This window comes from Halichoeres trimaculatus, unplaced genomic scaffold (genome assembly GCF_033239565.1).
Source record: "Halichoeres trimaculatus isolate MK-OKI-2021-1 unplaced genomic scaffold, fHalTri1.1 fHalTri1_scaffold_17, whole genome shotgun sequence".
NCBI lineage: Eukaryota > Metazoa > Chordata > Actinopteri > Labriformes > Labridae > Halichoeres > Halichoeres trimaculatus.
In genome coordinates, this window is record NW_027437195.1 from 22,070,420 (window position 1) to 22,085,271 (window position 14,852).

Consider the following 14,852-nt stretch of genomic DNA (forward strand, 5'->3'; position numbering starts at 1 on the left):
TGACGCTGTACAGTAAGTCCAACATGGCAGACGGAGTGGATCTTACGCGGTAACTAAACGCAACATTTCAACTGAAACAGACTAATTCAACACTATCCTGCAACAAGACACCAACAATGAGGGAAAGACAGAAGAGGAGGAAGGGGAGGACGTGGGCGGAAGCCGCCAAAACGGTATTCTACGTGTTTTTAGCTGCCGTTTGTTGTGGTTGTTTTCCTTGAACGCTCCCACTTGTACAACTGTGTTTATGAGTTCATGACCTGCTGCCGAAGACGAAACGCTGCGTACACCGCGCGAGGCCTGTGTTGTGTTGACGGTTACTCATTCTGAGGGGTTGCTGTCATTAGCAAGTTAGCTTCCCTTCACCCCCAACGTTCAGTGCACGAAATTAACATACACTCAAAGCATCCCCCCTTTACGAATGCTGGGTCTTTACTGTACCGTTGCCATGTCAATCGAGGTATAAAGTCGAGTAAAGTAACCATGAAGTAACCAAGTCAGTGCTGCGCGTTAGCCACATTAGCGTGCTAGCTGTAGCTAATTCTGCTGAGTTCGTAGACAAGTTTGTTTGGTATCAGTTTCATGTAAAACACGGAGAAGTGACGAATGCCTGCATGAAACACATCTCTCTAAAACTATAACAACTCAGTGACTGACCTCAAAGCTGATTCATTGCATTGTCGTACACTAATGGACGTCAATAGCCTTGCTGGGTGTTTAGCATAGCATGCTAATACTACTCAATAACATTCCAAAGAAGTACTTTTTAATCAAAATGAACGGGTTACATGTGTTTGTCCATTGATGTCATAATCGTAGACAGTCTCTCACATAACTGAGGTAATGGCATTTATAATAGGCTGTAATATATATTAGTTTTAAATCAATTTAAAATCCTGTATTAATGACATGCTAACCACACTCCTGCAATGCGGGTGTACATGAACAGGTGTCATGGAAAATGCAACATTTTGAAACATATTTGAAGAAAAAATGTTTTTTGATGAAAGTGTGAATGAAAGTGTTGAGATGTAAGACATGTATTTGTAAGTGTTTTATAAGAAACTAATCTTTCATTGTTTGACAGTTTTGTGGGAGACATCACAGTTTGCCATCTGTTATTTACAGCTCAGCTACAAATAATCATGTGGTCAACAAAGCAGATAAACATGATGACAGAAGATCTTGACCCACTTGAGTCCAAAAACCACAATGCTTGTAAGAGATCTGTGGTCTTGCTTAATCTGAGTATCACACTGAGAGCTGACCACAGACTGTAGACACAGTCAAGGGTTTGAGGCTTTGTGGAATCCTGTTATGAAGCTTCAGTATATGAAATCTCAGGCTTAAGCCCTGATACCTCATGATGTTTCAAAACAATCATAACATTGCTTTGTTATTGTAGGTTCTGGAGAAATACCCCAACACTCCTATGAGCCATAAAGAGATCCTGCAGGTGATCCAAAGAGAGAGGCTTAAGGAAATAAGGTAAATGCTGCACCTAAACCACGTGCATTAGAAAGGAGACATTTTCATAAGAGTCAGCCCCGCAGGTTTATGCCACTGTTATTGATGGCTCACATCCTGTGCTTTTCTTTTTCTTGTTCACATGGTAACTGTTATATCACCCAATAATTATTTCATTTCTTTTCATTTCAATGTCAACTTTCTCATCCAGAAGGTAAGAAAAAAGGCTGGCGCCCCTCCCTGTAAATCTTAACCAACTCACTCAGTGTCCCCCTTTTTTTGGTTTTAACCTTTTGCATGTTATTAACAATAACATGCCCTAGACCTAGATGCATAAAGTTCACATCTCACTAAGCGCTGCTCAAGCCACCTGTTGCATAAAAGCATAACTCCTTTCTCCAGTTTGATGAATAAAAGCATGTACCCCGGTGACAATGATTCACACATGTACATAACTACATGATCACATTGTCAGGGTATAGATTTAGAGTTGTGAAATGGTAGTCAAGCAGTTTTTTCTCTGTTTGTTGCTTAGCCTGCTTATTTTATGTAATTTGAGCATAAACAAATGTGATATTTCTCTTCAGTCTAATGGCTTTTCTTTGTCCATGTGAACTTACAGTATTAAACCTTTCTATGCAAAAGACAGATATTTCATACAAGTTTGATCATACAATAAAAATCTTCACAATGATGAGATGAGTCTTGAAACAGTTTTGTGCAACTGATCCTGGAGGAATCTTGCCTGCAGTGATGTGAACCTGTGCTGAACTCACACACTTTCTTCCGCTGCATGAATGCAGTTTCTCCCCCCAAGATTTCAGACGAACCCTAACCCTCTGTACATTTCTCTTTACCGTCTGATTTACAGAGGAGTCAATGTGTAAAATACATGTTTTTTTTTCTCCTGTGATCTAGTGGAACTTCCCCGCTGGCATGTCTAAATGCAATGCTGCACACAAACTCTCGTGGTGAGGAGGGGATCTTCTACAAAGTCCCCGGCCGAATGGGAGTCTACACGTTAAAGGTTAAACACTTCGATGGAGAAGGAGTTTCAATGTCTGCTTACTTTTTTATGCCTACAACGTACAAATAACATAATTTCTGTGTTCCATTTCATATCTAGAAGGACATCTCAGATGTGGTGAAAGAGCTGTCCGAAGACGGCTCCGAGGAGAGCAGTGACAATCTCTCAGACTCCCAAAGTACAGAAAACAGCAGCAGTGCCATTCCTAAGGAAGGCAGGAGAGGCAGGTGGATGCGAAGAGGTACTCCATCATTTGGAATCACTTGCACATCCTTCTAACCATCGATCACTCCTTGGGAATTATGATATTTATGCTTAAATATCCCAAGCAAGACTGGATTGTAGTCAGACTATGCCCAATCTTTCAAATACTGTTTGAATAAAAAAAAACTATGCTGTTATTTTACAGTTTAGAGTTGAATTTGAAGCCCTCATGGGAACTACCAAGCTGTTCATCAGGGAGTGAGAGGAAGTAATTAAGAATCTTTTTTTTGTTTACAACAAAATAGATAGCACTTAAAGTAGAAATGCTGTTCAACAATTATTAAGATTCAATCAGTAAAAAGGGAAAGATCCCCAAACAGTAACATGCAGGAACTGAAGCAACGACTTAGGTCTGTAGCTCCGTTTCTTGGCTGGTTTTCGCTGGTTTCTCACATTGCTTTGACTGTCAGAGTTAACGCCCCTCCTCAGCCGCTCTTAGCGTTATTGCGGAAACACAGGAAACCAGCTGAAGTCGAAGCAGGAGAGACAAACTCAAAGAAAGTGGTTTAAATGACCCAAATTCATCACAACATCATTCCGGGAATACACTGAACCTCAAACATGATGCTAGCAAAAGGTGGGTTTGATTTTTTAAGAATCGTGTCGTCGCCCTAAAGTCGTGTGTTGAGCATCAGAATCTGAAGAGAAGCTGCAACATGTTTTGCACATCATCACGGCAGTGTGTTTTTCTCTGCTCTGAGAACTCAGTGCTTCAAAGTGAGTCATGCACCTGCTCGTGTCTGATTGCTTAACAGCTTCGAAGAATGAAGTGCCTGTTACTTTGTTTTCTTCAGGTTTTACTCTCACTGACTCTTGTTATTTATTGGCGTCACTTCAATATGTTAAGTGACTTAAAACAGGAAACTTTATTTTTCGCTTCGACCTGTGGCCACTTCCTTGTTATGCAACTTATCTGGTTAACAGCACAGAAAGATGACTAACTATTCTTTTATTTTGAACTAGTTCATGCAGATGCAAAAAAGCTGAAATAGAACAGTGTCACAAAAATCCACCCGATGTGAAGAGTCAGAAACCAACAATACAGAGGTTGTCTTCCAATTGTCTTCTTGAGCTATTCAGGACTTCTTTTGGTGATACAATAGTGTAGCTTAGTAATGTAATCTGCAAGTCTTTGTTTGCAGTATTGGTTTCAGTTTCCTCACGACAAAAGCATGATATGACAAGGTCTGTACACCGCCTTCAGGAAGTGTCTCTTCTAACATCTGTGTTGTGCTTTTGTTTTGTAGTTCCCTCCAAGCTGCAGACACAGCCATCCTCACCGCAGCCTCGATGCTCGTCGCCTTCTGTCCCCACCAGCAAACTCATCTCTCCCTCACAGAAACACAGCAAGAAAGCTTTGAAACAGGTACTGAAGAATTCTGTTTTAGCTGTTCGTAGCATGTAGAAAAGCTTTTTCGCTGTTTGAGCAAATGCACTCGTCTTGGATGTAACATGAGTTCCTGCCACACCCTCAAACTTACACACCCATGTAAAGCTTACTCTACAACACACAGAAACACTACATACGCTGAGGTCTTCTTGCATGAAATCTCTTTCAGTATTCTCACTCTGCAGTTTTCTTCACATCTTTCAAAACTTTTTTTGCTGACATGCTGTCACATAATGCGAGCATAACCCATGTTGATGTTTCAGCAGGCACTAATTTCCCTCCATTCCCTGTCTGCTCAACAGCTTGTGCTGATTATTTTAAAACAATGAGGCATCAGGGAAAAATGCATATAGCTTGTTCTACAGTATTATGCTCTCATAATCCACCCGCTCCACATTTCCCCTATTGGCTGCTTTCTGCCTTTTGTGTTCGTTTTAATTAAATTTCATTTGATTGCACAGATTGTAATTCCTTCCATCTGTGCTGGTGTGGAATTTTCAGCTCTGTAACACCAATTTGTATTCATTTATTGGGCGCAGGAAACACTATAAGATGGCCATTCTGCAAAAATACTTGTGCTCAAGAGGCCTTTTGTGTATTTTTCCCAGAGATTTTTTTTTTCAATCAGCTTTAAAAAGGCATTTAGTGGTTAAATAGTATCTCTAACCTGTTGACATTGCATTTGTAAGGCGATCAGATCGTGCTAGATTTACAACAGACATGATTTATGCTCCTGTTATGCAACCTGAGCTTCATTGCTGCACTGTTATTTAGCTGTTATTTAACCAGGCAAGTGGCCCTGGGGGAGTACTTGCAGTGAAACACACATCGACACTTTCCTTTTTTTCTCATGCTGCTGGCTATTTGTTCCAAGTGTTTTATTTTTTTACTCATTTTACAGGCCTTGAAGCAGCAGCAACAGAGAAACCAGCGCAGACAGGGAGGAATGCCAACCAGCTCCAGTCCCAGGCTGCTCCTGAAAACCATCAAAGATATGGCTGAAAACATTACTACAAAGACAGGTAGGTGGCTGCTCTCCTGCTGTCTGATACAATAGAATGAATGAAGAGCTGAATATTTTGCACAGAGGTGTGATATTCACTGATGTAGTATTTAGCTTCTGTTATTACGAGACAACAAAGGAAATCACTTTACAATCATCCAGACATGACTAATAAAACTGGCAGCATCATTGTGGAAACAGTCAGCTCTCTAGCCTGCAGTTTCTCAAAGCTTTTCTTCCTTAACAGACTTATGTCGCCCCGTTGTACCGAGGAAGGTTTCGCAGAGGTCAGGCCGCCTCAGTGCAGGTAAGACATCTGCTTTGAATTAGGGAGGTGGAAATTCTGGAGGACAGAGCTGGGGATGTTCTGTATTTGTCTTAATTTCCAGAAATACTTAAATCTTTTTACTCAGACAGATGGTGAATGACCTCACTGTGCATATCTGCATATTTGTAATCATTTAAAGCCTCAAAAAGAAAGGATGAGGGGCAAAGACACAGAGCGATCTGTGGTAATAAATCACATCATAGAGAGGTTAGGGAAAAGGATTGATTGTTTAATCCATACACATCTGAATGCTCTCAGAGTTATCAGATAAAACTTGGACCTTGCAACACTCAATTCGAGTAGTTTCAAACCAAGCTCTTCCAGGAAATTAATAAGCTTCTCAAAATTACACTGCAGAGCATTTTTTTTACTTTCTGAGGTTTTACTGTTTCTTGACCTTATACTTTCCATTAGTGAGACCTGTTGGTTTGTTTTGTAGTTTGTTGACAGTAAGGAAATGTGGTAATAAAAGCAACTTTACAAAACCATCAAAATATTTTGAATTAATTTAGCTTTAAAGTGTAAATAATCACTTAGTAACGAGTAAAAAACTGGAGTAGAAAAATATTATATTACCACATGTAAATTGCTTAAGATGTCAGTTACAAGATGGATGTGCTTCTGCATTGTTGGATCGCTCCTCTCTTACATCTGTTTCCTGTTTTCGTGTTGCAGGGCAGCTGAGACGTAACCGGTGTAAAATCGACGTGGAGACGCCAGACTCCATATTGGTTAACACCAACCTGCGGGCAATCATCAACAAGCACACGTTCTCAGTCCTGCCCCCTGACTGCCAGCAGAGACTGCTCAAGCTTTTACCTGAAGTCGACCGGCAGGTAGCTCCACATGCATTATCTAGCTGTTTATGTTTTTAGTACATGTTGTTCCAAATTTCACGCCACATACAGCTTTGGAACAGTCAGTATAGCACATATTTTACTGCAGCTAACTTGTGTGCAGGGTTTCTTTATGTTCACTGATTCAAACTTCAGGAAAGAAGCAGGACTCAGTGTACAGAGTGATGGTTTCTGTGATGATGTAAGTGAAAACCTTGTGCCTCCTCTCTCCAGGCCTGCATGGACGGCCTTCTGAAGGTCACCAGTTCTGCCTTAAACAATGAATTCTTCACATCAGCAGCTCAGTCCTGGAAGGAGAGGCTGGCTGAGGGTCAGTGTGACTGTTTTCATTTCATAATAACTGCGTTCAGTTCTCAATAAGGTAGTTACATCATCAAGGTTAGGAGTGAATTAGAAGAGTCAAGTATAATGTAACCTTTTTTTTTCTTTTGACCATTATGTAACTTTTTCCTTCACAGGAGAATTTACTCCTGAGTTGCAGCTACGAATGCGGCAAGAAATTGAAAAGGAAAAGAAAGTTGAGCTGTGGAAGGAGGCCTTCTTTGAAAACTATTACGGTGAAAAGTAGGTCCTTCTTTATGGTTGAAGATTTGGGTTTGCATGACTCACTAATCTGATCCAGCTTTGGAAGTTGAAAATCCCTTTTCCTTTCAATTTAAAAGACCACCACCCATAGGATCTACAAACTTCACAATGGCAGTCTTATTTTTCCCACAGATTTGGAGAGATATCCAGTTTTCAGATACACATTGATAAACCAACACAAGCATTTTAAGATTTCATCAAGATTGTAATTATGATTGAAACGTCCCACTGACCTTTCTGTCACTGGGGTAGATAAAAAAAAAAGCCTTGTGAGATCATTTCTATTTTTAAATGTAAACAGGGGCAATATTTTGCACTATCACTCGTATTAAGTACTATATTAATAGATTGTTTCAAGAAAAAGCTAAATCCAACTAAACAATCCTCTAAGCTTCTTAAAACATCTCTGTTTAAGACGCTAATTCATGCAGCCTTATATGCCAAAACATGCTAAAGACCATGTAGGTGATAACTCATTTATTAAAGAGAGGGTATTTTGCTTTCCAGTATTTAAACATGGATCTAAAGTGACTGCGCCAAGTGTCCATGCTAAACATGTGCAGAATGTAAACAACTACATACTCATAAGCTGTAGAAATCCCAGAATCTGTTCGTGAACTTTTCTGTTCTTAAAAAAAAAAGGTTGGGATCTGTGGTGACATCTACTGAAATGAAGGTGTCTCCACATATGGTCCTGGCCAATCAGAGAGAAGGGGGTTTGTGGAGGGGTGAGCCTTAAAGGGATGGCAACTATAAGGAAGAGGCTGAAATAAGAGTTTTCTAAAACACCATTGTAAGAAAAAGATGGATTTTTATTCGCTGTGAATCCTGTAAAGCCACTAATGGGGTGCCAGACAAAGCATTTAAAGCCTGAAAAAATAATACCCCCTCTTTAAGTTCTGAATTTGTCATAAAAAATTTCATGAGTCTCAGTGAATTGGATGTGGGCAGTGATTTCGTTTCGACCAAACAGTCATCAACAACAATTGGACATTTATTGTTATCATTGGTTGTTATCATATTGGCATGCAAAAATAAACATGAATGGATCAACTGTGTATTGATGTTCAATAATTCCATCATAGGTTAAGTGTATTATAAGTTTTTACGTCAATATAACTCTAATTTTATTTTTCCATCTCTCCACTGTTTCATTATCTCTCTACATAGTTCTGGGCTTACCTTTGAAGATTCCAAAGAGCTGACGAAGTCTGATTTCAATCAGGAGTCTGCCAGGTCTCATCAGACAAGAACTGCGGCTCAGGCTCTAGAGGAATCCAAGGGCGCCAAGGACAGCAGACAGACAGATGCTGATGTTTCCAGAACAGCAGTGAAAAGCATGAGGCCGAAACAGGAGCTCCTGAAGACTCAGTCTGCTCAGAGAGAGCTGGTCACCACCACAGAGCCCATGAAGACGAGGCGCTCTTACTACGCAGAGGAGCGCAGGTTGAACATAGCAGCACAATCCGGGCCTGTAGTGGTAACACAACAGGTTGAGAGGCGCTCTGAAGAAGCAGCTGTAGGTCCTTTACCTGATAAGAGTCATAAAGAGGAAGTGAAGGAGGAACCTCTGCAGTCTCCTGTGATGAAGAGTGATCCACAAAAAGCCAGTTCAGAGTTAAGAGAGGATCAGCCAGCGTCAGTGGTTAAACATGATGTGGAGAGCGAGGAGGTCATCTCTGAGCTCAGTGGTTCTTCAGAGTCACAGAAAAGGAAATCTGTCAGTGAGATGGGAGGTGAGGTGACACCAGAGAAAAGGTCCCGCATGTCCTCAGTTTCCTCAGTGTCCTCAGTCTCCTCTGTTTCTCCTACTGCTTCATCCATATCCAGCCCTGCAACACCCACTTCAACATCAAATCAGAGGGTTCCTCCTCTTAAGGTAGAGAAAAGTCCTGTGAAAGTGCCAGAGATTGGAAAATGTTTGATATTATTTTGCTTTGTTAATTTGATATTTTCTTTATTTCCCCCCTGCAGATCCCAGTGTCAAGAATACTTCCTGTGTCACCAAGTCAGGTCTCACCACGGACTCCTCTCCAAACCCCGCTCAGCAGCCCAGGTCGCACAGGGGCTCGTACTTTGGCTGACATCAAAGCCAAAGCCCAGCTTGCTCGTGCACAGAGAGCGGCAGCTGCTGCAGTATCAGCAGCATCAAAAGGGGCGGTGCCAGGCCCGGGACCGGGAGGTGGCAGGGGTGAGCAGCCATCGCCAAGTCCCAGCCCGACATCCCCACAAGCACCAACCAGGTTATCAACTTCTGACAGCAGCAATCAGACGACTCCACCCCCATCTCGCACATCGGACTCTTTGGGTCAGCTAAGCCCAAACCAATCCCCGATGTGTTTCTCATTTAAAACTGATGATAGACACAGAAGTCATCCTGCTGGTACTGTCAGCGCAGGTGTTCAGAAGACATCAACACAGCTCACTCCTTCATCTGTGCACACACCAAAGGGACAGGAAAACCCTTCGTCTGTCGGGTCATTAACCAGGACTGGCTCCTGTATCCCTGCAAACAACCCACTAGTCACTCAGCTCCTGCAAGGAAAAGAGGTTCCACTGGAGCAGATCCTCCCCAAACCACTATCCAAGGTGGAGGTCAAGAAGTTGAATGTACCCCCTGCGAGTAACGGGAAGACATCTCACTTTTCTGAGCACAGAACTGACAAGCAAATATCCCACCAGTCTAATTCAGCAGGAAGAACAGGAGCTTTCTCTGAATACACAATGCAGCACAGGGAACTTCCTGATAAGGTGACTCAGGAGCAGATCCTGCAGGCTCTCATGCAGAGGAAAAGCCAGCAGAGTCAGTCTTATGATGCTATAGTGCCCCAGCAGCACCAGTATAGACCACATCAGCTTGTGCATGTAGAAGAGAGCCAGAACAGGCACAGGATTTCAATCGGGTTTCTTGGTCGTAAAAGGACGCCAAGGCCTGCAATGACGGGACACTACCTCCTCAATGTGTCCACATACGGGCGAGGATCCGAGAGCAGGAGACTGCAGCAGTCCGCCGCCCTGAACGTGTCTGTGTCCGGTTTAAAAAGGGAAAGCACAGAAGGAGAGGAGGCGGTGGCTAAGGATGAAGAACCTGCCAGGAAAGTTTTCTCTCCTGCTTTTGGGGTCAAAACAGAACAGCAGGGATTTTCGATAAGCAAGTTTGACGAAGCGGTGAGCGGTCAGCAGTGCTCTAATGTAAAAACTGAGCCTGGATCAGAGGACAGTGCGGCTGGTGCAGGAAACAGTAGCCCCAGTGCGACAGCCAAAGACACCAGCTCTTATTTCCTGCCAAACAGAAGGAACCCCGAACTCTGCAATAGCAATCAAGGAAACTCCGAGCCATATCTTCCCCAGGTGAACCCCTGTCACCAGCAGCTGCCCGCTTTCCAAACCCAGAGAACACTCCACAATCAGGAACCCGTGGCAGCGTCCTGCTACGGCAGCACTATCAGCATGTCTGTACCTCACACTTTAAACCACAGCGCCGGGGGCACCGGCTCCTCCACAGCTTCGACAGACGCTGACCGCAGCAGCGTCCACGGGAGCGTTATGTCCTTCTCAGTGACTGTAACCACCATCCCTGCCGGTCACTCTTTAGACCACGGGAACCAGGGCGAGCCGTCGCCTGAGCAGTCATTCATGGAGGGCTCCAACATGGACGACATGCAGTCCAAATGCTACTGCCGACTAAAGGCAATGATCATGTGCAAAGGCTGCGGCGCCTTTTGCCACGATGACTGCATCGGCCCCTCCAAACTGTGTGTGTCGTGTTTGGTGGTACGATGATATAAAATGAATCATAGGATGATTTTCTTGGTTTGATATGTATCCAAGCACAGCGTGAAGCAAAATCAGGCTGTTCAGAGTCAATACGATATCACTCTGCTGTGGTGACGGGAATGAGCCAAACTGCGGTCCGAGTCCTGTCTGAAAACCGAGGATTTACACTGGAGGGTCTGTTCTTTCACCAACATCTATGAAAAGTTGTTTTTGTGCAATCGCTTTGTAGAAACGTTAGCTTTCAATCAAACCAGTAGACTGTCAGGTGCTTGACAAATATCAGATCTGGCAACGTTTGCACTCTGTTAGGATTAGTGTGATATATTTTTTTAAAAATATATATATATATAAATAAATGTGTAGTTTTTAAAAAAAGGAGGGAAACATGAATGTTGCTATTTTTGTAGATGATAATGACTGTTTTCGTGTTTTAGACTGACACTTTTTATTATTGGACCTAATCAGTTTTGGTTAGAGGCAAAAAAAGGAGCGTAAGTGATAATCATCGGTTGCAGAGTACCTCCTATTTGGCATTCATGCATGCATGGCAGGGAAGTGCAACATACAGTTACTATTTTACATAAAAACTGTACATTTATAACCGAACACACTCAGATTTTAGAGAGATAATATAAAAGAACCTTGAATGCTAATTACGCTTGTTTAGATTGCACATCACATAATTTTGAACTATACAGTACCAGATCGAAGCACTTGAAAACAACCTGGATTCCTGGTGGTTACTGTGTACAGCACTTACACGCAGAGTAAAAGAGAATCAGTAATATAACATTGCCTTTATGTTTCTTTTGGAAAGATCTTTTTCATTCCAGGATAAGGTCTAGAGTCACTTCCTACTGTATGTCTGTACAGATCAATCAGCGGTGGCAAACACAAAAAACACTCAAGGCAAGGGGAGACAGAGTACATTTTGTTTTCTATTTGTAAATATTTGCGCATTTACGGTCGATTTCTAGATGTAGAAATTTATTTTGTTTGTGCAGCACACCTCGCTTGAGCATATCCAGCTGTTTCTTACAATTATTTTGACTGTGGAAGACAATTGAGAGCAGTACGTTATTCTAAAACGCTAAATGCTTTATCATGGAGTGATTCGGCACGCCATGCTTAAGTTAAAAAAGAAAATTAAAGAATTGGAGGTACAATACGACACTGATTATGTGTAGATGTAACGCTTGAATGACACATGAATCTAAATTTCACGGGTGGTGAGATTTTTTTAAGTGAAAATAATGCTGTATCATATTAATTTAGTGTACAACAACGTACATGCAGGGTTAAATCAGCTCAGATGGTCAGTACTTTATTCACCCACAGAAGCCAGCGTGAAGCGTTACCTCTGCAGGATTTTCAGGTGTTTTTATGATTGCATCATTTTGAAATCTCCTGAAGGTGCAGAACAGGCCTGTTTTACAGCAATTACGTCAAAGGTAACATGCCAAAGTCACCTTTATGAAAAAAAAAAATCCGAACTTCTTATTGTTTGACTAGTTAATCAAAGTAATATATTTTAATTAATATATTTTAATATAAAAATCTATTTGCTAATTGTTTTTGAAAATCAACAGGGTATTTAGTATGACGTTATACCGGCTGTCCGTTTTTTCCTTTACGTTTGAACTGGACAGGTTAATGTACGGAGATGAACTTGACTTTTTATAAAGCAAATTGCCCAGGTATCAATATTCTGTGAGCCCTGGGGATTTTCAGTGGATCCATCAGTCTGTAATTTTCATAGAAATGTTGTCTCATATGTTTCCTTTGTAGCTGTCTACATCTGTGTCATTACGGTAGAAAAACTAAAAGATGTTTTATAAAGCACCATTTTTAGGTCAATGGATTACAATCCATTTTTAAATGTATTTGATATTAAATGGAGGGTTTTCTTGTGGAATTGGTTTTACGATTGTACGTCTAGAATGACAAATTTAGCTTAGTTATTTCACTAAATCTGGTGAAAAGTATACTTATTTGCATTTCACTTAATTAATCCCCTGTTTAGAAAAAATAATGTAGATTTTATTGTTTGAATGTGATGTTTTGGAAATTAACTTGGAGTTGGGGACTGGATAGACAAAAAATCCCTCATCCCCCTGAAAGGCAGCTGAAATCTTTGTTAATAATGACTGAAACATGCAACAGTTCCCCCGCCGTCACTCTAGTTACCTGTTGTGTGTGCATTTAGAGGAGACGTTCGTTCAGAGGGGGGAAATGTGTCACAATTTTGAATCGTCACAGTTATCACCAGGTGAATTTGTTTGACATGTCTGTATCATTTCATCTCCATTGAAACTCTGGGTGAATGTAATATAGTAATCAGCACTTGTAAACAAAGTGTATTTTATCAAAAAGTTATAGACTATTATGAATAAACCATGAAAAGAAAATTTTATGTGCATTTATTGTTGTTTTTCTCCTACAGTTTTTGTTTAAGCCACTTTAAGTTGATTTTACTTTGCTCATGCAGTGATTTCCACTACAGAGCCGCGTGTGTTTCTGTTATAATGCTGCCTGAGAATCATGGCTGTCCATGGTTATTTATCCATCCTGTCCTTTTTGTACCAAGATTGCTTCAGATTTTCTGAATCTTTCTATATTTTGTGCTGTTGTAGATGATGCTCTCTGCATCAAATGTATGTAATGTATAATGGTGTATTTCCCCCAAAAAATCAACATTTAATGTTTCAATGATTTGAAAGCCATCAAAGTCTTTTTTCAATTGACATTTTGTACAGCATCCATACATTAATTAGACATTAGGTTATGAATCCAAACATATTTTTCTATGTAATTTTGGTTACGTTTGGCAGTTGCTTATTTTTTTTAAGAAAATTTAACCATTAGTATGTTTAGGTTGACCAAAGTATCAAGTTAACAAAAAACAAATTTGAAAAAAAATAAAAGAAGAAGAAACTAGTAGTTTTTAATTCTATATTCTGAAGTGTGAATTCATGACAAGGAACTCCTTTCAATAGGTGCTACTGTGTTGCATTTTGGGAAATGTAGGACAAGGTGCCTTTGGATTTTGTCAGCATTTGCTGCGTTGAAGTCCATTCATTCATTGTTTAATCTGCCTCTTTCCGATGCCACAGATTTATGAAAGAGCAAATCCGTGTTGCTGAATGGCTCACTAAGACACTTTTTCCTCTGTTTTCCTCCTCTCTTTTATGAGGCTCATAATTCAGAAACAGCAATAGTAGTAGTGCGCCTTTAACCAGCGTGCGTGCGCACATGCGTAAAGTATAGTAGGTGTTCGCGCATGGCATCTCCGTGCCTGCTCGCGCTCTGCTCTGCCGTCCTCTGCCGCTGGGTCGCTGATGATGCCGCGCGGAGCGGGGCGCTCGTACGTCTCTGTGTGCGGCTACAACCGCAGTTGTCAAGACTGAAGTCGGATGAAAGAGGAGAGGAGGTTGAAATATGAAGATGGATCACCGGGGCTCTTCCTCATCGCTCGGACAGCTGTAACGTCGGCGGACACGCGCTTGGATTCATCAAAGGTGAGAGTGCGGCGGTGAATCACGGAGGAAATATCCTCCTTATTCACCCTGGACCACTTATCCTCCTCATCTGATGCTGCTGCTGCTGCGATGATGATGATGGTGATGCTGTAAACGCAACCTGCGTGATTTTCTCCGTTAGAGGCCAGTTCTCCGCTCTGCCTCTCATTCGGCTCATGAAACAAGTGAGAAATGAAAAAGACGCTGGATTGCCATTGTTTCTTTTCAAAATTTTTATGGTCATCACGACACAGCCTTCCCATTGCGGAAATAAGGTAAATAGGCTGTTAAACTGCAATATGGCTGCGTTTGTGCGCTGCCGTCGCTTCAGGAGTGAATATTTAAGTGTTGCAGGATGGCTCGGTGTGAGAAATGAGGCTTGGAGAAACCGAGAAGTGAATGATATCAGCGGAAGGGAGGCACTGCAGTAACACAGTCCTAATGTTGACTCGCTTCAAAGGATGCTGTCATTACCTCCGAGCTGAAGGTGCGGTTACAGTTAGATGCACCTTTGAGGGCCTTTAATGATAAAAAACACTGATCAACTGTAACATGAGACATGGCATAAAAATTAGTCTCAAATGTTCGTCATTTGTGTGCAAATGAGTGGATGCAGTTGACAGACAAAGCAATGAC

General features: G+C 41.5%; 2 protein-coding genes across 6 annotated transcripts in view; both read left to right on the forward strand.

The window, feature by feature from the left end:
* Window positions 1–13: 13 nt before the first annotated feature.
* Window positions 14–13,088, forward strand: asxl2 (ASXL transcriptional regulator 2). The gene is made up of 12 exons (XM_074692237.1): window positions 14–173; window positions 1,406–1,488; window positions 2,386–2,494; window positions 2,594–2,735; window positions 4,006–4,124; window positions 5,050–5,170; window positions 5,399–5,458; window positions 6,155–6,315; window positions 6,550–6,646; window positions 6,795–6,900; window positions 8,092–8,800; window positions 8,896–13,088. The coding sequence occupies exons 1-12, from the start codon at window positions 117–119 to the stop codon at window positions 10,702–10,704; spliced, it is 3,573 nt and encodes a 1,190-aa protein (XP_074548338.1). The 5' UTR covers window positions 14–116; the 3' UTR covers window positions 10,705–13,088.
* A 904-nt stretch (window positions 13,089–13,992) lies between these two features.
* dtnbb (dystrobrevin, beta b) overlaps window positions 13,993–14,852 on the forward strand; it is a 35,795-nt gene continuing 34,935 nt past the window's right edge. For 2 of the 5 annotated variants that reach the window (XM_074691461.1, XM_074691458.1), the window contains exon 1: window positions 13,994–14,216. The gene's annotated coding sequence lies outside the window, so the exon portion shown is untranslated. Of the gene's footprint in view, window positions 14,217–14,852 lie in introns of all 5 variants that reach the window. The other 3 variants (XM_074691459.1, XM_074691462.1, XM_074691460.1) reach the window with 3 other exon arrangements.